The sequence below is a fragment of the Blennius ocellaris genome (genome assembly GCF_963422515.1).
Source record: "Blennius ocellaris genome assembly, chromosome: 12".
NCBI lineage: Eukaryota > Metazoa > Chordata > Actinopteri > Blenniiformes > Blenniidae > Blennius > Blennius ocellaris.
Window position 1 is genome coordinate 3,329,797 of NC_137661.1, and position 21,450 is coordinate 3,351,246.

The window sequence follows — 21,450 nt, forward strand, 5'->3', positions numbered from 1 at the left end:
GACATGAGGCCCCTGTAAAGGACAGGACAAGACATGAGGCCCCTATAAAGGACAGGACAAGACGTGAGGCCCCTGTAAAGGACAGGACAAGACATGAGGCCCCTGTAAAGGACAGGACAAGACATGAGGCCCCTGTAAAGGACAGGACAAGACGTGAGGCCCCTGTAAAGGACAGGACAAGACATGAGGCCCCTGTAAAGGACAGGACAAGACATGAGGCCCCTGTAAAGGACAGGACAAGACGCGAGTCTTTTCATTCTCTAACCACATTTGTTTGTGCTCTTCACAGATCAAAGTGCCCTCCTTCTCCGAAACACTTTCTGCACTCAACGTTGTTCAAGTAGCCGGTGGCTCCAAAAGTCTGTTTGCAGGTGAGTGGAAACATCCTTTGATGCCTTTACTTCTTTGGTTGGAGTTTTTGATGGATGTCGTTGATTGTAGTGACGGTGGAGGGCAAAATCTATGCGTGTGGAGAGGCCACCAATGGCAGACTGGGCCTGGGCCTCTCCAGTGGGACCATCCCAATCCCCCGTCAGATCACAGCACTCAGCAACTACGTGGTGAAGAAAGTGGCCGTGCATTCTGGGGGACGCCACGCCATGGCCCTCACTGTGGACGGCAAGGTGTTTTCCTGGGGTGAAGGAGACGACGGCAAACTGGGACACTTCAGTAGAATGTGAGTTATTGCATGAAGCTTCCAAGCTTGCCTTTGAAATCATACATACATTTTAATATTTCACATTGAATAATAGACAGTCAAAATCCAGGTTAACGGAGAGCAAATAACCCCCCCCAACAATATGATGTGACATTTTCCTCTCTTCAATGGTACTTGCTGAATTTCCTCTCATACAAGACAAGATGTAGAAGCAACACATGCAGCAAAATATAGCTGATGTTTTGTATCAGCAACATTCTTAACAGAAGAAATGCAAAAGAATAGGTGAATGTAGGATGCAAGCTCATTACTGCAAAAAACTGCATTTAAAATGTTCTGTGGCTGCTGATTGTTCACTGACGGCTCACAGTGCCGTCACCAAAGAGCTGTATGGCTTCAACATCAGCTCCGTCTCCAACATATTTCATAATGTCTGAGGTGCTTCAGGGATGTTGGGACTATATTTGAGCGGGATAAAACAAAAACTGTTTTGATTGATCATGCAAAGCTAAAAAGCCTGAATGATCTCCACGACTCCTAATCCAGAAGGTTCTCTTTAACAGCTTCACACGCTTGCCGTTTCTCATTTGAACGACGAAGAAACAAATGCTCTTCGTTTTAGGAACTGTGACAAGCCTCGGTTAATCGAGGCCCTGAAGACCAAGCGCATCCGGGACATAGCGTGTGGGAGCTCCCACAGTGCGGCCATCACGTCCAGCGGCGAGCTGTACAGCTGGGGCCTCGGGGAGTACGGCCGGCTGGGACACGGCGACAACACCACTCAACTGAGGCCCAAACTGGTAGCTCTGCACCTTCACATCCCAACCTGTGTGCTAAACTGCTTGGTCAGTGTGGTCATCCAGTTTTGTTTCTATAGTGCCAAATGAAAGTCACTTCAAGACCGTTTCACTGTTTTGTCCTCTACTTGTGGCGTCTGCTAGCCCAGAGGGACTTTGGTGCTCTGAACCAAATAAGACTAGGTGAAATAAAGAGGTTCACAACTTTACCACTACTAACTAACTTCCTGTTTCTGAAAGTAGTTCTAACCATCAGCCGAGTTGAATAAAGGAAATAAGTATATTTCTGAAGCAGCACATATTTTTTTCTTGTAATTGCACATTTTGTGACTAGCTGCTGTCTGTTCTGTTCCAAAGGTGAAAGTACTTTTGGGGCATCGTGTTGTCCAGGTGGCTTGTGGGAGCAGAGACGCTCAGACCCTGGCCCTCACCGATGAAGGTGTGTGCTGAAGGACCTGTGAGATCTGCAGGAGATGTGACTGTTGTCTCTGCTCAATCACCCGTGCTCTGTTTTCCTCTTTTCTTCGTCAGGCTTGGTGTTCTCTTGGGGTGACGGGGACTTTGGGAAGCTTGGTCGTGGCGGCAGCGAGGGCTGCAACATCCCTCAGAACATTGAGAGGCTCAATGGGCAGGGTGTGTGCCAGATCGAGTGCGGAGCACAATTCTCCCTGGCTCTGACCAAGTCTGGAGTGGTGTGGACCTGGTAGGACCATGAAGTACCGTCTTCACTAGTGCGATTCCTCCGTCTTCAGCCTGTCCCGTCACCAGCCCACATTTACATTTCCAACAGGGGCAAAGGGGATTACTTCCGTCTGGGCCATGGCACTGATGTTCATGTGCGTAAACCACAAATGGTAGAGGGGCTGAGAGGAAAGAAGATTGTCCACGTTGCTGTTGGTGCGCTGCACTGCCTGGCCGTCACTGACGCAGGACAGGTTTGTACTCGCTTGCGTTCACTTCTCCTTGTAGAGCCATGACACCTTCCAGACATCAGTCCTTCTCCCTGCAGTAACAGCAAGTTTATCCACTTTCTCAGCTTCTCCGCCACCTCTGGCCTTTCCTGCTATGGACTTTGTTTCACCATGTACGCTAACTTTTCCTCCGGAAATTCAATAACCTTAGCATTTTACTTCATACCATGAGGCTGTAACTCAATATTATATTATTTATCGCCATATTTTGCGATTGAGAGCTTGAGTGTATAAAGCTGTTGCCTCCACTGAGATGTGCAGTGAGCCCCAGTACAGACTGTGCCTGCCACACAGGTGTTTGCGTGGGGGGACAACGACCACGGCCAGCAGGGGAACGGCACCACCACAGTCAACAGGAAGCCCACCCTGGTTCAAGGTCTGGAGGGACAGAAGATCACCAGAGTAGCGTGTGGTTCCTCCCACAGCGTGGCCTGGACCACCGTGGACGTGACCACGCCATCGGTTCATGAGCCAGTCCTGTTCCAGACCGCCAGGGACTCCCTAGGAGCATCGTATTTGGGTAATTTCTCTTTTCCCTTGAGGGGAGTGCATGTACAATCCCTATTTCAAAGAAGTGAAGATGCTTTGTTCAGTGCAAACGAAAAGAAACCCTTTGGCCCTTTAGCCGCCCTTTGAACACATCTTTCATGTTTTTTTCTGTCACGTTAAAGTGTGTTTGAATAGGAAATGTGGTAACGCGAATGTTTGCTAACTTTATGTTTCAGTGCTAAAAAAGTACAGTTGAATACAGTTGTGAGCACAAAATGCACTTTTGTTATATTTGAGTCACTGAGAGCAAAACAAAACTAATAATTCCTTAGTTACAGGTGCCAACCTCATTGTTATGTTTGATGCAAAAGACGAGGAAAGAAAAAAAACCTAAACAATAAACCTGAAGTATTTATTTTTGTGTTGTTTAGGCAAATGCATTTTCCTTATTTTACTGGGCTGTTTGCACTTTATTCTACACAGTTAAACAAGTGTTTGCTGCTACAAGCATATTTCATTAAAGGTTTAATGAACTATCATTAAATTGTCTTTATTTTTAGTCATATATTTTGACTAGCTCTATGTACAGAGACCTTTTAACCCTGTGAGCACCAGGCCGCATGTAAACCTCCAGTAGTTGAGTCTTAAGTTGCCTTTTAAATATGAACAGTGTGGCTGATTTCTTTAAGTTACTTTCCAACTCATCCATATGCTAAAACTGGTACTTTTTAGTTCTCGAGATGTACCTTTTAGAAGCAGTTTATTTCTGGTGTCATGTTGGTGAGAGGGAGAGAATAATGAAATGAGTTCACATCATCTAATATTGACCTGTCAACAACCTGATACGTAATTCATGCTGTTTGATAAAGAAGCTTTAAGAGTCCAGAGTGATGGAAGAGATTAACCAGGAAGTGATTCTTAAAGCTTTCTTTTGTGGTGTCAGAAGCTTTGTGGTGCAAGTTGAGAATGTGTTGTTCTAGATAAAGTTACAATAATCCAAGTGAGGCTCAAACGGATCTGAACAGTGATAAGAGTGCTTCTATTGGGACCAACTGTCCTTTTAAATACCAGGCCTACAGTTTTAGACCACCTTTTAATGAGTTCATTAATATCCTTTTTAAAATGTATACATTCATCTATATAGATTCCTAGGAATCTTATGGAATCAATGTTTTTAATATCTATGCAATGTATTTTTATGTTCATGACCTGATTATTGAACTTGTGACTGTTTGAGTGGAAAATATAAAAGGTCTTGCTAATATTTAATGATAATTAATTACATTTAAACCAAGTATTGACCTTATCTAGTTCCTCATTCAGGAGCTTTTCAAGCTGATTCATGTTCTTATGTGACATAAACACATTTGTGTCATCTGCAAAGAGTATTTTCTAAATATCATTGGAACAATGTACAAAGTCATTAACGTAAATAATGAACAAAGAGGTCCCAGAATGGATCCCTGGGGAACACCACATTCTAGGTTTCCCTTTTCAGAACTTCCATGTTGCCGTCTTCCATAAATATAGTGTCTGAAGCAGTGGAAGGCCTCCGATACACTGTGTGCCAGGTTTTAATAGTCATCTCTGAGTATCATGTCATCATCCACAGCTTTGCTTGCAGTTACTGCACAGGCCAGCGTGAGGTGTTCGTGAGGGAACAGGCAGGTTGGCTTCACTGACACGTGCCTCATTGTTGTGGTTTTGTACTCTGCAGGTGTCCAGTCAGACAGTGATTCGTCAGCAGCGAACAACAAGATGAGTGGGCAGAGCAGCGCAAAGCCTAATCGACCCTCATTGGCCAAAATCCTCCTCAGTCTGGAAGGCAACCTGGCCAAACAGCAGGCTCTGTCTCATGTGCTGTCAGCCCTGCAGATCATGTATGCCAGGTATGCTGCCTTCAGGACTGGACGCATCTGTCTACTGATGTGAAAGACTTTTTTGAAAAAAGGTGCACTTTGATTGTGATAAAGGAAACTAAATCTGACATATTTGAATCGCATAGAAGCAAGACAGACTCAACTCCGCATTTCTTTTATTATGCACCAATTATTAAACTGCATTAACAAAATCCTGCTGAAAGTGGAATTTTATTAATGATTAAATAATATTTCGGGATGTGTATGACCTGAAAGCTTTATTGTGCTGACTGGCTCCGTTTGGTGTAATTGGCTGGAACCACTGCTGACAGGATGATGATGATGATGATGATGATGATGATGATGATGATGTGTGTCGCCCCAGGGATGCAGTGGCCGGTGCCCTGATGCCAGCCAGCATGATTCTGCCAGCAGAGTGTCCTTCCAGCTCACCTGTCCCACCATCCGAGTCCTCGTCTTCATCAACTGTGAGCGATGAAGAAAGTCTCCCTGTCCCCCCTGAAAGTGAAGAGCGGGTCAGCCCTAACCCCTGGCAGGACAAGAAGGGAGAGGTCAGGAGAACTCAGATGGCCCTCCCCCTCTTCAGACTGACTTTAGACTTGCAGCGTGGTTCCAAGTGTCCAGACAAACTGTTTGATTGGTGCCACTGAGGGTAAAATTGTAGTATTGTAGGTTATGAACAAAGGTCTGAAAATTAACTTTTTCAATAGTGCAATCATTTTGACACAGATTTTTTTTTTTTAGCTTTTAAGATATATCCAATAAAGAAATGACTTTGCGAATGTAATATATTCCATTATTGTAAACTACTCTGCTGTATGGATAGGTTCCTTCATCAGACGATGCCATCACCCCAACATCTGCTGTCACTCCGTCCGCCTGTGGAGCCTCCTCTCGTCCTTTCATCCCGGTGACCGACGACCCCGGAGCCGCCAGCATCATCGCTGAGACCATGACCAAGACCAAAGAGGTTAGTGCGAGCTGCTCCCGGGAAGGACAGGCATGCTTGTTTATACCTGATGTGCTGAAGTACTTCTTTGTACCGTGTCATGCGTTGATCTGCAGGACTCTGAGAACCAGAGTAAAGTCGTCGGTCCAGAGCCGCAGTACCTCGACGAGTTCACCAGTCTGCTCGTGCCCGACGACACTCGAGTGATGGTGGACCTGCTCAAGCTGGCTGTGTCCTGTCGTTCAGGAGAGAAGGGCAAGGAGGTTCTGTCAGCTGTGCTCTCTGGCATGGGTACAGCTTATCCACAGGTACTGCCCTACACACTCTTACAAGTAGGTTTCGGGAAATAAAAAGGTAGATATTTAGTATATTTTATTAGAATTTTACAGCAATTTGCATCAAATGAATGCAAGTGACTAAGTCTGACTTTACCTATTGGGACTAAAATACTAAAACATATAACACATTAATTTGCTGTGATGTACTAAACCACATAACATATTAATTTGCTTCGTGCTCCGACTGGGGACTCCTTTGTTCTCCTGGGGGACTTCAACGCCCAGGCTGTGCAAACAGACGTAGTTCACCACCATCCAGCATGGAATAAATGAATAATGCAATGTGAAGCGTCTTTGAGTGTCGAGAAAAGCGCTCTATAAAACCAATGCATTATTATTATTATTATTATTATTATAGTCTCCACCAGGTCCTTGAAAGTTCATGAGAGTTTACCCATTGGATATTAATTTGCTAAGTTGTGGTTTTATTAGTCTTGTTGAATTTTGCGTTGTGTAATTTAGTCGTGGTTATGCTGAAGGGCGAGGGGGTTGAAGTCCGCCTGCTTGTGGAACCTACAAGTAAGGCAACACTTTGCTCACTGAGCTTCTTTGTGTTTCCACGCCGTGCAGGTTGCTGACATGCTACTGGAGTTGTGCGTCACTGAGTTGGAGGATGTTGCCACAGACTCTCAGAGTGGCCGTCTGTCTTCCCAGCCAGTTGTTGTGGAGAGTAGCCATCCATACACGGACGACACATCTACCAGTGGCACCGTGAAGATCCCAGGTAAAGAGGGGCATCAACAGTTGGGCTCTTACAGGACCTCGATTCAACAAACCTCCTTATTCAGAACCTTTGCTTTCTTTCTGAAGGTGCTGAGGGCCTGAGGATAGAATTTGACCGACAGTGTTCAACTGAGAGACGCCATGACCCACTGACCATCATGGACGGAGCCAACAGGATAGTTTCTGTTCGATCAGGTAAACCAAAGAAGGCTGATACTGTGACGTGAATGCCATGCTACAGCAGAGAGTAGTTAACGTCACTGGATCCTCCTCTCACTCCAGGCCGGGAGTGGTCCGACTGGTCCAGTGAATTGAGGATTCCTGGAGATGAACTGAAATGGAAGTTCACCAGTGATGGCTCAGTTAATGGCTGGGGCTGGCGCTTCACTGTCTACCCCATCATGCCTGCAGCCGGTAAGCTCACTTTCATTTTTCAAATCATGCCCTAGCTGAACCGCTGTGCATGAACACACTTCCGTGATTCGTTACACCAAGCCTTTTTTTTCTGTTTTTCGTCAGGTCCCAAAGACTTGCTATCTGATCGCTGTATCTTGTCCTGCCCTTCAATGGACTTGGTCACATGCCTCTTGGACTTCCGGCTGAATTTTGCCTCCAACAGGGGCATTGTGCCCCGGCTCGCTGCATCTCTGGCAGCTTGTGCTCAGCTCAGCGCACTCGGTACTGCGGCAATTGTCCAGATCCAGTGAAGAATGACATTGTTCAAATACCAGCAGAATTTGCTGCACATCTGATAGAAATGACATTTGAGATATTGCTGTTTGGTTTTTGTTTTCTCCCCTGCAGCTGCTGGACACAGGATGTGGGCCCTGCAGAGGCTCCGGAAGCTTCTGACCACAGAGTACGGCCAGTCCATCAACATCAACCGGCTGCTGGGAGACACTGACGGCGAAGCTCGCTCTATGGTGAGTACAGCTGTGGAGCACTGCCTTCGAGTTTAATGTGGACATGGGACAGGATGATTTCTATCATTTGGACTACTGTTAAAATTGATGTTTCTAATGGGTTGTTAGACTCACATGGCTTATGTAACGCTGTTGAAAACTGTTTTACTGATTTTGTTTTGGTGATTTTGTTTGTTTCTTTCTCATTTAAAGAAACAAAAGTCAAATTTGAATGAAAAAATCAGAAGTCAGAAGAAAAATCCGAAGCATTATGTTCATATTCAGTACTTGTAATGGTTGTAACGGCTCCTGAAGATACAGAAGTGTGTATGAGGTCACTGGTCACCTGATGGGTTTTTCTATAGTACTTTAAATTAACAGCTCTAACTGTTAACCATCTGTATGCATTCCTCACATTTGTCAATAAATAATCCTCTGATAGACTTGAAAAAAATGCAAAAATAATTGTCTGGTAGAGCGGTCGTCTCCCAATCGGAAGGTTGCAGGTTCAATCCCATCTCTGCCTGCCCACATGCCGAAGTGTCCTTGGGCAAGACACTGAGCCCTGAACTGCCTGTGTGAATGCAGTGAGAGAGAGAGAGAGAGAGAGAGAGAGAGGTTGGGGACCGATGGCACAAAGCAGCCATCGGATAGTTCACCACCATCCAGTATGGAATAAATGAATAATGCAATGTGAAGCGTCTTTGAGTGTCTAGAAAAGCGCTCTATAAAACCAATGTATTATTATTCGTCTTAACAGTAATCCCATGAGACTGTAGAAAGACACTAATGTCAATGTTACTGATTGGCAAAGGCTTCGTATCAACATGTATATGTTCTGTTTGCGTTCAGAGTTTCACAGGCAGTGCGCTGGCAGCTCTTGTGAAGGGACTCCCTGAGGCTTTGCAGAGGCAGTATGAGTATGAGGATCCTATCGTCAGGGGAGGAAAGCAGCTGCTTCATAGTCCATTTTTCAAGGTAGCCCTTCCTTGCCAACATAATGACTGTAGTTTGGTGAAAGATTTGGGTGTCCTTGAATGAAGAGGATAAATGAAGCACTTTGTCCAGGTCCTGGTTGCTCTCGCTTGTGACCTGGAGCTGGATACCTTGCCTTGCTGCGCTGAGACCCACAAGTGGGCCTGGTTCCGCCGCTACTGCACCGCCTCCAGAGTGGCTGTCGCTCTGGATAAGCGGACGTCTCTGCCAAAAGCTTTCCTGGATGAGGTAGACGACGCCTTCTTGACCAGCCTTCACGTCTATACCTTTAATAGAAAATGTTCTGACTTCATTCCTTTTGTCGTTTTTTTAACCTCTTCCCCAGGTGACAAAGAAAATCCGGGAGCTCATGGCAGATCACGAGAGCATGAATGGACTTCATGAGAGCCACGAACTGTTCAAACGGGAGCATGATGAGCAGCTTGTGCAATGGATGAACCGTCGCCCGGACGATTGGACCCTCTCCGCCGGGGGCAGCGGCACCATCTATGGCTGGGGGCATAACCACAGAGGGCAGCTCGGGGGCATTGAGGGGGCAAAGGTCAAAGTTCCAACACCAACGGAAGCTCTGGCCACTCTGCGGCCAGTGCAGCTTATTGGAGGGGAGCAGACTCTGTTTGCCGTCACCGCTGATGGGAAGGTCTCAGCTCTGTTCGTTTTCATCAAGCATCATCTCGTGGTAGTCTGCACACCATTCCAAAATGTGTTTCCTTGCTCCTCAGCTGTACGCCACAGGATATGGAGCAGGGGGCAGACTGGGTATTGGTGGCACGGAGTCTGTTTCCACCCCAACGTTGCTTGAGTCCATCCAGCATGTCTTCATCAGGAAGGTGGCTGTGAACTCTGGAGGAAAACATTGCTTGGCGCTGTCCTCTGAGGGAGAGGTTTACTCCTGGGGAGAGGCAGAGGATGGCAAACTTGGCCACGGGAACAGAAGGTTAGTGCAACATCTAATAAAAGAGACTTTCACCTTCAAAGGAAAGTTCATAGTACAGAGCACTTGCTGGAGACCGAACTAAAGATTAGGACGGTACAGAGAAGTCAGATTTTTCTCAGTGACTCTTCTTGACTCTAGCCCCTGTGACCGGCCCCGTGTCATCGAGTCCCTGAGGGGCGTGGAGGTGGTGGATATCGCAGCCGGAGGAGCGCACAGCGCCTGCATCACTGCCAGCGGAGAGCTCTTCACCTGGGGCAAGGGCCGCTATGGGAGGCTGGGTCACGGTGACAGCGAGGACCAGCTGAAACCCAAGCTGGTGTGTGATCACTCCACTCAGACTTCTCACAGGACTCCACATCCTGTGCGCCTGACGTGAAACAAGCAACTGTCTCTGTGGTATATCCAGGTGGATGCCCTGCAGGGTCACAGGGTCATTGACGTGGCCTGTGGCAGTGGCGATGCCCAGACGCTGTGTCTGACCGACGACGACATGGTCTGGTCCTGGGGGGATGGGGACTATGGCAAATTGGGCCGGGGAGGCAGCGATGGCTGCAAAATCCCCATGAAGGTATGTGACTACACAGCAGTGTTGGCTGGAGGATAGCAAATACACACCCTGATATTTCTGGGTTTTTTCTCTTTTCACAACGTCCCTGTACATACTTTCACAGGAACCTAAAGTGAACTTCAGATTTTAAGTCTAAAAACTAAATGCGTGGACCTTCATGAGCTTAGGCATATTTATAGAAGTGTTTTTTCTCAAACATGTAGACCTGTATGTTTTTAGTGTCAAGGTCAATTTAAACCAATTATTCAAAAAGCACAATAAATATTATTTTCTTTTCTACTTTTAATCATAGTTATGGATAGTCTTAAAGGTTATTGATTTTTGTATTACCGTATTTTCCGCACTATGAGGCGCACCGGATTATAAGGTGCATGGAATAGACCAGTGTTCAGCAACCTTTATAGCTCAAAGCCATTAGGTTACATTTTCCACTGATTCTAACACCCAGAGAGGTGCACACACTTTATTTTGATAGTCCTACCTGCAGCCTATGCCAGGAAGACACTACACACAAAACCTTCTTCACTGCTGGTTGACAACTTACAACTACCGGTAATAAACTAAACTACATGAACTAAGCAACAAAAACACAACACAACACAATTATTACCGACACCACAAACCAAATATAACCCCAATAATTGCATTTAAAACACCACAAACAGAAACTCCCAGAATTCATTGCAGCTATCGTCTGCACTGAGGAGCTCAGGATGCAAGGCATGATGGGAATTCATGTTTTGTGTTGTTGGAGGTTATTGTGGGTTGTTGTTGGGCTTGGTGTTGTGTTGATTGTGTTTATGTGTTTTTGTTCCCCAGTTTAGGGAGTAATTATTTCATCTAGTTTATTTTGGTTTGTTAGAATGTTGGTGTGCAACCATGAGTGATGAAGGTGTTGTGTGGAGTGTCGTCCGCTCTGAAGATAGAGTTGTCAAAATAAAAGCTTGTGGTTGTTCAGCTGTCAAATAGCAGTCTCGAGTAGAACAATTCTTCCATATATAAGGCGCACCGGGTTATAAGGCGCACTGGCAGCTTTTGAGAAAATTGGAGGTATTTAGGTGCCTTATAGTGTGGGAAATACAGTACTCCTTTCGTATCATATTTATTTATTGATTTCTCCATCATCAGATGGGGGGTGTGTGTGTGTGTGTGTGTGTGTGTGTGTGTGTGTGTGTGTGTGTGTGTGTGTGTGTGTGTGTGTGTGTGTGTGTGTGTGTGTGTGTGTGTGTGTGTGTGTGTGTGTGTGTGTGTGTGTGTGTGTGTGTGTGCGCAGAGAAAGAGAGAGAGAGAGAGGTGGAGGGAGTGTGTGTGTGAGACGTGTGATGAACTACAAAACAAGATGGCGGATCACAAGAAACGACATTCCAAATGGAGGTTATCAGAGAACAGGAAGTCTGTCCTGGGTCTCCACCATGTGCTGGAGAACAATGGAACATGGAAGCTAGTCTTTAGCGTCTGCTTCCTGTGTGTCTCTGCTAAAGGACCATTTCTAGAATGACTTGATGTGAATGAGACTTGTTTTGTAAAACGTCAGGAGTCGTCAGATGGTGTTCAGTTACTGTGTGATGTTGTCTTTGATGTGATGTGTGTAGGATTGTGAGTTAACTAGTTAGTAAAGCAAAGATTAGCATGCAGACCCTGTGTCTGTGGCAGAGCTAACGTTGGTTTACAGGTTGATCACTGCTCCTAATATCATTATCTATAGAACTCAATCACTGTAACAGAACCAACACATCTTCATAAAGATAAACAGTTCTATCATAGCATCAGGTTTAACTAATCTCAGGTAAAGCCCAGTTGTTGTTCCCACTTCCTTGAAGGAGTTCAGTTGTTGTCCTGCTGGAGGGAAGCTGGTGTCTTCTCCTGTAGTTAGCACCTCCTGCTAACTGTGGTTGCTGGTTCTGCAGGCTGAGGAGAAGAAGATGAAGTTGATGTTTCAGGAGTCCTTCTTTGCAGCTCCTGGTTGTTCCTTTTGTCCAGACTGAGGATCTGGTCGCTCAGGTCTGTGATGGTTTTCCTGCTGGTTGAGGAAAACACAAAGAAGTTCTGTGAGGCGTCGTTTCCCTGGTCCGTCCTGGAGGAACTGCTTGGTTTTCCTGGTTGATGGGAGATCAGACTCTGGGTGCTGGTCTCTGGACCAGGGGAAGGTCTGACCCTCGTGGTGGGTCAGTAGAGGAGTGGAGGAGTGGAGGCCCTGGTTGCAGGCCTCTGGATCAGGGGAAGGTCTGTGTAAAACGAGTTAACAAGACAGTCTTCCCGATCCTTATTTCACAATGTGATGAAATGAATATCAAGGAGATGTTTCATTTCTTTAAGTAATTGCCAGATTTTTTTTCTCATGGAATCATAACATGCTGTTTTACCAAGCAACTACACATCCCTATCTGTATGAAGGAATGAATACACCTACACTTTCCCTCATGCCTCCATCGTCCATGGCTTTTCTATCCTTTTCCCTTGATTACTGATCGCAGATTCTGCAAACATATCTGTAGTTTGCTATCCATAGACGAGTGCATTCAAAGTAAAGTAAAGTCAATTCTAAATTATAATACTGAGAGGTGAGTAGAGCCCAGATATTACCTGCATCATTTGGAACCATTTTATAGCAAATCTACTCCTTTTTAACTGCAGTCTCGCTTCTTCTTTTTTTCAGATTGACTCCCTCACCGGCCTGGGAGTGGTGAAAGTGGAGTGTGGCTCTCAGTTTTCTGTGGCTCTTAATAAATCTGGAGCGGTGTACACCTGGTATGTATACCTTCCATATATCGCTTTTGAAGATGCTTTTTATTGGCGTGAGCTGATCTGTTGTGCTGTGCTTCCAGGGGTAAAGGGGACTACCATCGCTTGGGCCATGGTTCTGATGACCATGTCCGACGACCCAGACAAGTGCAAGGGTTGCAGGGGAAGAAAGTAATTGCCATTGCCACGGGGTCACTGCACTGTGTGTGCTGCACAGAGGACGGTGAGCACAGTGTGGCCCTTCCTTCTCGTTGGGATTTAGTCACTTGCACCCGTCTGTGGCCGTGGAGAGCCAACAGTTGAGCTCAGTCAGGCTCAATTGCAGCTTCACCGAAAGCTTTGCTGTTGTGTTTGGCTCAGGAGAAGTGTACACTTGGGGGGACAATGACGAAGGCCAACTTGGAGACGGGACCACCAACGCCATCCAGAGGCCACGGCTGGTGGCGGCACTGCAGGGAAAGAAGATCAACAGGGTGGCCTGCGGGTCGGCCCACACTCTGGCCTGGTCCACCAGCAAGCCCACTAATGCTGGGAAGCTGCCAGCACAGGTAGTGTCTGCACCACAGGAGCAACTCCATTGGTGGACTCGTGGGAAATTCATCCTGTGTTCACAGCTGCCAGTAGATGGCAGTAGATTATTTTGGGCACCAGCATCAGTAACCCAAAGCCACTTTTAGATTTCAGAATGCTTTTCACTGCAAAGTGTCAATCCTAAAATGTTTGTGTGGTTCGTCTTAAGGTTCCCATGGAGTACAACCATCTGCAGGAAATCCCTATCATGGCTCTGAGGAACCGGCTGCTGCTGCTGCATCACATCTCGGAGCTGTTTTGTCCCTGCATACCCATGTTTGACCTGGAGGGTCGGCTGGGTCAGACGGGCCACGGCCCCTCAGTGGGCTTTGACACTCTAAGGGGCATCCTCATCTCGCAGGGCAAGGTGGGAAGGACCGTGTGTGAAAGTGAAAATTGTTTAAATATTGCCTTAAATGATTCATTTGATTGTCACGTTATGAGTCAAACCACAACCGATCAATGTTGTTCTTTGAGCAGGAAGCAGCTTTCAGGAAGGTGGTGCAGGCCACCATGGTGAGGGACCGCCAGCACGGCCCTGTGGTGGAGCTCAACAGGATCCAGGTACAGACACTGTGTTGTCCAAATGGTACCAAACAGTTCAGTCTTTACAAAACCTAATGAGGATCTTTTTTATATAAATGCCCTTCTTCACGACCTTCTTCATGTATCTACGCCTTTCTTTGCTGTTTTGTTTGAATCCACAGCTTGGGAACGCAGACTGCAAATCTCAGTAGTGGATCAAATGTGATAAAAGACACTTTTAATATATTCAAAGGTTGGCTGTACATGTGTGTAAATAACGTTTTGTCTTCGAACGGTAACTACTTCAGTTGTACTGCATATTGACCATGTGCCTCAAAACCAATGTTCTTTTCTCGCAGTGATCTTCACAGTATATGATGCTACTATGACCTTCTTCCTCGAGACTGCTGAGCTCTGCTCTCCTCTACTGTACTCTACTCTACTCTCCCCTCCCTTGCCTCTCCTCTCCTCTCCTCTCCCCTCCCCTCCCCTCCTCTCCCCTCCTCTCCTCTCCCCTCCTCTCCTCTCCTCTCCTCTCCCCTCCTCTCCCCTCCCCTCCCCTCCTCTCCTCTCCTCTCCCCTCCTCTCCCCTCGTCTCCCCTCCCCTCCCTTCCTCTCCCCTCCTCTCCCCTCCTCTCCCCTCCTCTCCTCTCCTCTCCTCTCCCCTCCTCTCCCCTCCTCTCCCTCCTCTCCTCTCCTCTCCTCTCCTCTCCCTTCTCTCCCCCTCCCCTCCCCTCCTCTCCCCTCCCCTCCCCTCCTCTCCTCTCCTCTCCCCTCCTCTGCTCTCCCCTCCTCTGCTCTCCCCTCCTCTCCCCTCCTCTCCCCTCCTCTGCTCTCCCCTCCTCTCCCCTCGTCTCCCCTCCCCTCGTCTCCCCTCCTCTCCTCTCCCCTCCCCTCCCCTCCCTCCCCTCCCCTCCCTCCCTCCCCTCTTCTCCTTTTCCCTCCTCTCCTCTCCTCTCCTCTCCTCTCCTCTCCTCTCCTCTCCTCTCCCTCCCCTCCCCTCCCCTCCCCTCCCCTCCTCTCCTCTCCTCTCCTCTCCCCTCCCCTCCCCTCCCCTCCCCTCCCCTCTTTCCCCTTCCCTCCCCTCCCCTTCCCTCCTCTCCCCTTCCCTCCTCTCCTCTCCTCTCCTCTCCTCTCCTCTCCTCTCCTCTCCTCTCCTCTCCTCTCCTCTCCCCTCCCCTCCCCTCCCCTCCCCTCCCCTCCTCTCCTCTCCCCCCCTCCCCTCCTCTCCTCTCCTCTCCTCTCCTCTCCCCTCCCCTCCCCTCCCCTCCCCTCCTCTCCTCTCCCCTCCCCTCCCCTCCCCTCCCCTCCCCTCCTCTCCTCTCCTCTCCTCTCCTCTCCTCTCCTCTCCCCTCCCCTCCCCTCCCCTCCCCTCCTCTCCTCTCCTCTCCTCTCCTCTCCCCTCCCCTCCCCTCCCCTCCCCTCCCCTCCCCTCCCCTCCCCTCCCCTCCTCTCCTCTCCTCTCCTCTCCTCTCCTCTCTCCCCTCCCCATCCCCTCCTCTCCCCTCCCCTCCCCTCCTTGACTTGTCAAGATGGCTTCAAGTAGATTCATCAAGACTGAACTGACTTCCTCCTTTCAAATTAATCTTTGTTGTCTTGATTTTACACTGGACACATTATCAGTCCATCACATTGGTCATGCTCAGGAAGATTCACAATGTCTCACAAGGATATATCCATATTAGTCCCTGAGTAGTCACCAATTTACATAACATTGATGTCCCGTAGAAAACGCTTGCAAGGATTACATAACATGCCAACTGCACGGGATCGCGTCGCCCCAGGATAGGATGTGGGTCGATAAGTGAATCTACACACACTTTAGTTTCATCTTACATCATACAAAACAGCCCAATAAGGGAAATTGTGCAAAAGTTGCTGAATATTTGCAAAATGTCTGTTTATTTTCAGGTGACCAGTTTGGTTTTCATACTTTTGTATCACAGATGAGTTTGTTTTAGTGCTAGTGTCACAATATCAAAGACTTTCCCTCTTGTCTCACAGCCACGTTCTGACCTTTTGATTTGAGGATCTTTGCTGAATGCTGAACTTCACTGGTTCATCATCACTGCTTGTGTGATGAGATCCTGGGTGGAAGTGGGAGCTCACCCAGGAAGTGTAATGATGCATCCTGTGCTCATCCTGTCGCTCCTGATCATTCTCTCCATTACGGTCCAGTCTCTGACTCTCCTCGCTGAGTTTCCTCCCCCTGCTCTGACTGCAAGCCTGTTCCAGACGCTCTTCTGAGCCCCTCAGGTTTTATGGTGGTGGGTGATCTCCTGTGGGTTGTTCCGGTCTGGGTTTTAGACTTGGACCAGTGCCTTCCCTCCACCGCCATCATGTCAGTCTGCAGAGGGGAACACAACCACATGGAGCTGTTCATGTGCACCAGTACTTCCTCTCTATCTTTACAGGAAGCACGTCAATATGCAAGTCAAACTGTAACCCCTCCCACCTTTTTAACCCTGCAGGTAAAGCGTTCTCGGAGCAAAGGGGGCCTGGCGGGTCCTGATGGAACCAAGTCCGTGTTTGGACAGATGTGTGCCAAAATGAGTTCCTTCAGTCCAGACAGCTTGCTGCTGCCTCACCGGGTGTGGAAGGTCAAATTTGTGGGTAGGTGTTTGAGACAGTCAGACTCTGTAGACTCAATGCAGAGATGTGAGTGAACCGTGACTTGTGTTCCTCCAGGGGAGTCGGTGGACGACTGTGGCGGCGGCTACAGCGAGTCCATTGCTGAGATGTGCGAGGAGCTGCAGAACGCCCTGACTCCTCTGCTCATCGTCACCCCGAATGGCCGCGACGAGTCTGGCGCCAACAGGGACTGCTTCCTGCTCAACCCGCAGCCAAGTCTCCTCTCCACATGAGCATGTTCCGCTTCCTGGGTACGGTCCCGTTTACCTCCCAGGCTGTTCAACAGAGCCTGTGCTTTTTATTTCAAACAGTCCAGATCACACACCTGGATTTTAGTGATCAAACAAATGGCCTGAGCTGTTCAGCCTTTGTTTTGATTGTATTTAATGTTTTTCTGTCATTGTTGTGTTTATTGATAAAGGACAGAGGTTTGTGAACGTTTGATGTGTGAGTGACTCTCTCACCTTGCTGCACCTGCAGGAGTGCTGCTTGGAATTGCCATCAGGACTGGAAGCCCTCTCAGCCTGAACCTGGCAGAGCCCGTATGGAAACAACTGGCCGGCATGAACCTGACCATTGCTGACCTCAGTGAGGTATGAACACCTCCGCCCTCCTCCTCACTGTACTGCGCTGCACTATGATACTTCCACGGTGCGAGAAGTTTGCACTGAAGAGGAAGTGCAAATAATCAGTGGTTGAAACGCATCAAACGGTTCAGTCAATCAGAGAAACCGTCCCAGTGAATTGTCAAGAAAAGAGCTTGTGTTGTAGAAGCTGCAGAGCTTGTTGATTGAGCAACAGGTCAGAGTTGAGTCAGTGTCAAACCTCAAGTGCTCAATTGAAAATGGAAATCCAGCAGTTCCCTCATTTTACAAACGTGTCTGTGCACAGCAAGACTCTTGATGTGGAACGTCTGCACTCATACATCTTAGTTTCCATAGTTCATCACATGACCAGTTGTGTGGAGCAACTGGTCTGTTTCCCTGAGGAATACCATACAAACAATAACATAAACAATCACACCAGGAAGTCGTGGGTCATCAGATTGTTTTTCACGTCCTTTAAAAACAACATCATATTAAATGTATCGATCCCCTTCAGTCCTTTCTATCTCAATGTGAGTGTGAAATGCCCGCCTGTGTCACTTGTAGTGCAACAATAGAAAACTAAAGAACACAAAACTGAAGAGAGAAAAACGAATTTGATTGGAAACAGACTGAGATTGATTTTAGGCACCAATGTAAAGAAGTGTGCTGATTGTCTTCCAGTGAGCAGCGTTGGAGCACAATCTACCATCTTGTTCAATAGGTTTCGTCTTGCCCGTGTGTGGCGCTGCAGAGCGTCACTCGTGCTAGCGTCACTCTTGCTAGCGTGTCCGCCCTCCAGCTGCAAGCACAAAGGCCTTGCCCTTACCTGGGACGTTGTGTAGCACTCCCAACCTGCAGTCCTCTCCTATACATTAGTAAAGCTTCAGCCCATCGGCTCACAGCTCCCTAATGATCGCCAGACCTTCCTTAAGGTCCTTTCTCACCGTTCTTCAAAATGATTGAACTCTTCATTTGTTTTAGTGACGCAGGCATAAAGCCACAACCTTGGCCTTTGTGTGAGACGAGTCGGCTGCTGCTCCTCACGCTCTGATCATGAGCTGCCGAGCTATCGTTGGGAGAATAGTAGAGTGGAAAGAAAAGACCCTTTTCAATCACAAAGCTTCTCTTGTTTTGTGCTTTTGCCCCTGAGGTATTGCAAAGGTTATATGTGAAGCACAAGACTCTTAAATGGCAGAATCATGGTGGAGCTCACGGGAACTGTGCTTGACTTGAGGTGCGCTCACGTGCACCATCAGATCACACTATCCTCATTTCAATTCTGTTAAACCTTCCTGGTATATGGCGTGACTCACTGATTACACATCACTTGTGTCCACACGGTTCCTCATTTAAACATAGAAGAACACAAGTTATCATGTGTTTTACCGTATAACACAATAATGTAATAAGTTATGTTATATGAAGCATTTGTCACATAAAAATAATCAAACTTTTATGTGTTCATGATAAGAGAACCCCCTCCCCACCTAATATGAAGGGCCAAAGAATTGAACTGTACTTTCTATAGTTGTTTATTTAGAACTCAATTTCTATTAAGGTTTACAGTAGGGATGAGCGAGTCCACCACTGTCTGTATCTGTACTCAGAGTGGGCGGGGCCTAATGGGCGGGGATGGAGGGGGGGAGGGGAGGGGAGGGGAGGGGAGGGGAGGGGAGAGGAGAGGAGAGGAGAGGGGAGGGGAGGGGAGGGAGAGGAGGGGAGGGGAGAGGAGAGGAGAGGAGAGGGGAGGGGAGGGGAGGGGAGAGGAGGGGAGGGGAGAGGAGAGGAGAGGAGAGGAGGCATACAATACCCTTGTTAGTGCTACATACATTTTTTTATTTTTAGTAACACAATAATCACAGTGATCTAAATATTTTCCAGCTGTCATGAGATGAAACCAGCCTGAGCAACAACAGAGCAAAAACCAAAATAATCACAACAATGATAACAAAAGCAAAAACAAAAGGACATAAAACAACAAACAAACAAACAAAAAACAACAAAAACAGGAAGGAAAAAAACAACAAACAAACAAAAGCAAACAACTTAATTTTGATAATTAACAGGACAATCTCGTCAATGAGGAGTGGAAGTGTGTGTGTGTGTGTGTGTGTGTGTGTGTGTGTGTGTGTGTGTGTGTGTGTGTGTGTGTGTGTGTGTGTGTGTGTGTGTGTGTGTGTGTGTGTGTGTGTGTGTGTGTGTGTGTGTGTGTGTGTGTGTGTGTGTGTGTGTGTGTGTGTGTGTGTGTTTTGTCCTCTGGATGTGAATGGAACTGTTGTGGGGGCCCGGGGCCACCAGGGCCGGACCCGCCACTACTGAACCAGACTGCGGTTCAGCCACAGTCCCTGTCCAGTTGAAAGCCTTAGTTTGGTAGTGAGGACACGGTGTCCGGTGGAACCTTGGAGCTCGGCCACGGTCTCCGGTGGAACCTTGGAGCTCGGCCAGGGTCTCCGGTGGAACCTTGGAGCTCGGCCACGGTCTCCGGTGGAACCTTGGAGCTTGGCCAGGGTCTCCGGTGGAACCTTGGAGCTCGGCACGGTCTCCGGTGGAACCTTAGAGCTCGGCCAGGGTCTCCGGTGGAACCTTGGAGCTCGGCCAGGGTCTCCGGTGGAACCTTGAGCTCGGCCAGGGTCTCCGGTGGAACCTTGGAGCTCGGCCACGGTCTCCGGTGGAACCTTGGAGCTCGGCCAGGGTCTCCGGTGGAACCTTGGAGCTCGGCCACGGTCTCCGGTGGAACCTTGGAGCTCGGCCACGGTCCTCCGGTGGAACCTTGGAGCTCGGCCACGGTCTCCGGTGGAACCTTGGAGCTCGGCCAGGGTCTCCGGTGGAACCTTGGAGCTCGGCCACGGTCTCCGGTGGAACCTTGGAGCTCGGCCAGGGTCTCCAGCGCTGTTGCCTGAACGCCCTCTTGTTGGATGAGGTCTCCTGCTTCAACTCTCACCGATTAGCGGCCATAAATGGAGCTATAACCAACTTTTTTGATGTGCTGTTGATAGTAATACCCTTTAGAAAGGCTTTACAAAATCAATGGGTCACTTCAGTGTCCTTGAAATATGAGATTTAAGCGAAACTGCAGGAGCTCAGCTGTGCGTGGTCACTCCATCTTGCTAGCAGGCGCCCTTCTTTCTCTAGACTTCTGACGGTAACGATGACTTGCTCCGTCAGCAGCACTGTTGTGTACGTAGCTGTACGTTGACGGAGCGGCGTGTCGGAGAAACCACTCCGGTCACCAGACTGGCTTTCCAGCCGTCGGTCTGATGAGACGCTGCTCTGATAGGTGTTGGGTTGAGTTCCCTCTCGCGCTGCCAGCTGAGTGGACGGCTCCAACAGTACTACAGTACTACAGTACTACTGCAGAGTGTCGTGAAACCAGTCTCTGAGCGCAGCAGCTTGCTGTATGGCTTCAAGGAAAAGCAGTTGTCTGGAGGCTTTTAGACGAAGGTAACGGTGTGATCGGTGTCCGGATCACTGACATCCACACGTCAGCTGCCGACACTTTCATCTCTTTCTAACTTTGTTACATTAACCTAGAATGTCTGTTTTGGAAAAGTGGCAGCTCGTTCTGGATCCCAGGGGTTTTTTAGACGGACTGCTGGTGTGCAGCTTGACGTCTCGTCTCCTTTCACTTCTGAGCCTGACGACGTCACGTCCAACTCTACTAACCCTCGTCTCCTGGAAGAAAGGATGAAGACAAACATTAGAGCCAACTATTAGTATTAAAGTGGATGTAAACTCAACCACACAGGACTGGGTTTATTTGGTTGATTGATTGATTAAACAGAAAATATATTTTGATGAATAAAACAAATGCAAAAGAAACAGAATCCACTCAATCCTCATTTCCTGAACCAAAGGGAGTAGGAAGAAGTAAAAACCATATTGACTCCTACCAAACACTGTCAACTGTCAACCAATCAATGAGAAAAGTCCTTTACATGAATTCACCGGATGCTTACAGTAGCCATGGTACATATATGTGATGCTATAAGCTCCACTGGACAAGCAAACCTTAATATCTTCTTTTTATTTAACTGAATTATATTTGATTTTTGTTTTATCTCCATTTCTAATTTACTCCACAGATTTGGACACTGACTCTCCAGTCGTAGACTTAATGACTCTTGAAATGTAACTTTCCTCTAATATCAGAGCCACTCGCTGCTTCACACAACATTTTCTGGTTCTTC

At 47.8% G+C, this 21,450-nt stretch overlaps 1 protein-coding gene across 1 annotated transcript in view; it reads left to right on the forward strand.

Moving 5' to 3' along the window:
- Positions 1 to 21,450, forward strand: part of herc2 (HECT and RLD domain containing E3 ubiquitin protein ligase 2) — an 88,551-nt gene that overhangs the window by 59,514 nt on the left and 7,587 nt on the right. The window contains 31 exon segments of the mRNA XM_080505752.1: positions 290 to 371; positions 442 to 676; positions 1,281 to 1,458; positions 1,813 to 1,894; positions 1,987 to 2,158; positions 2,246 to 2,390; positions 2,721 to 2,946; positions 4,633 to 4,804; positions 5,160 to 5,346; positions 5,622 to 5,765; positions 5,861 to 6,052; positions 6,653 to 6,806; positions 6,893 to 7,000; positions 7,088 to 7,219; positions 7,325 to 7,483; positions 7,610 to 7,728; positions 8,560 to 8,685; positions 8,776 to 8,931; positions 9,029 to 9,343; positions 9,426 to 9,640; positions 9,779 to 9,956; positions 10,047 to 10,208; positions 12,865 to 12,956; positions 13,034 to 13,173; positions 13,311 to 13,498; positions 13,690 to 13,887; positions 14,001 to 14,084; positions 16,517 to 16,658; positions 16,734 to 16,877; positions 16,880 to 16,927; positions 17,157 to 17,269. Coding sequence (XP_080361878.1) covers positions 290 to 371; positions 442 to 676; positions 1,281 to 1,458; positions 1,813 to 1,894; positions 1,987 to 2,158; positions 2,246 to 2,390; positions 2,721 to 2,946; positions 4,633 to 4,804; positions 5,160 to 5,346; positions 5,622 to 5,765; positions 5,861 to 6,052; positions 6,653 to 6,806; positions 6,893 to 7,000; positions 7,088 to 7,219; positions 7,325 to 7,483; positions 7,610 to 7,728; positions 8,560 to 8,685; positions 8,776 to 8,931; positions 9,029 to 9,343; positions 9,426 to 9,640; positions 9,779 to 9,956; positions 10,047 to 10,208; positions 12,865 to 12,956; positions 13,034 to 13,173; positions 13,311 to 13,498; positions 13,690 to 13,887; positions 14,001 to 14,084; positions 16,517 to 16,658; positions 16,734 to 16,877; positions 16,880 to 16,927; positions 17,157 to 17,269 — 4,788 coding nt within the window.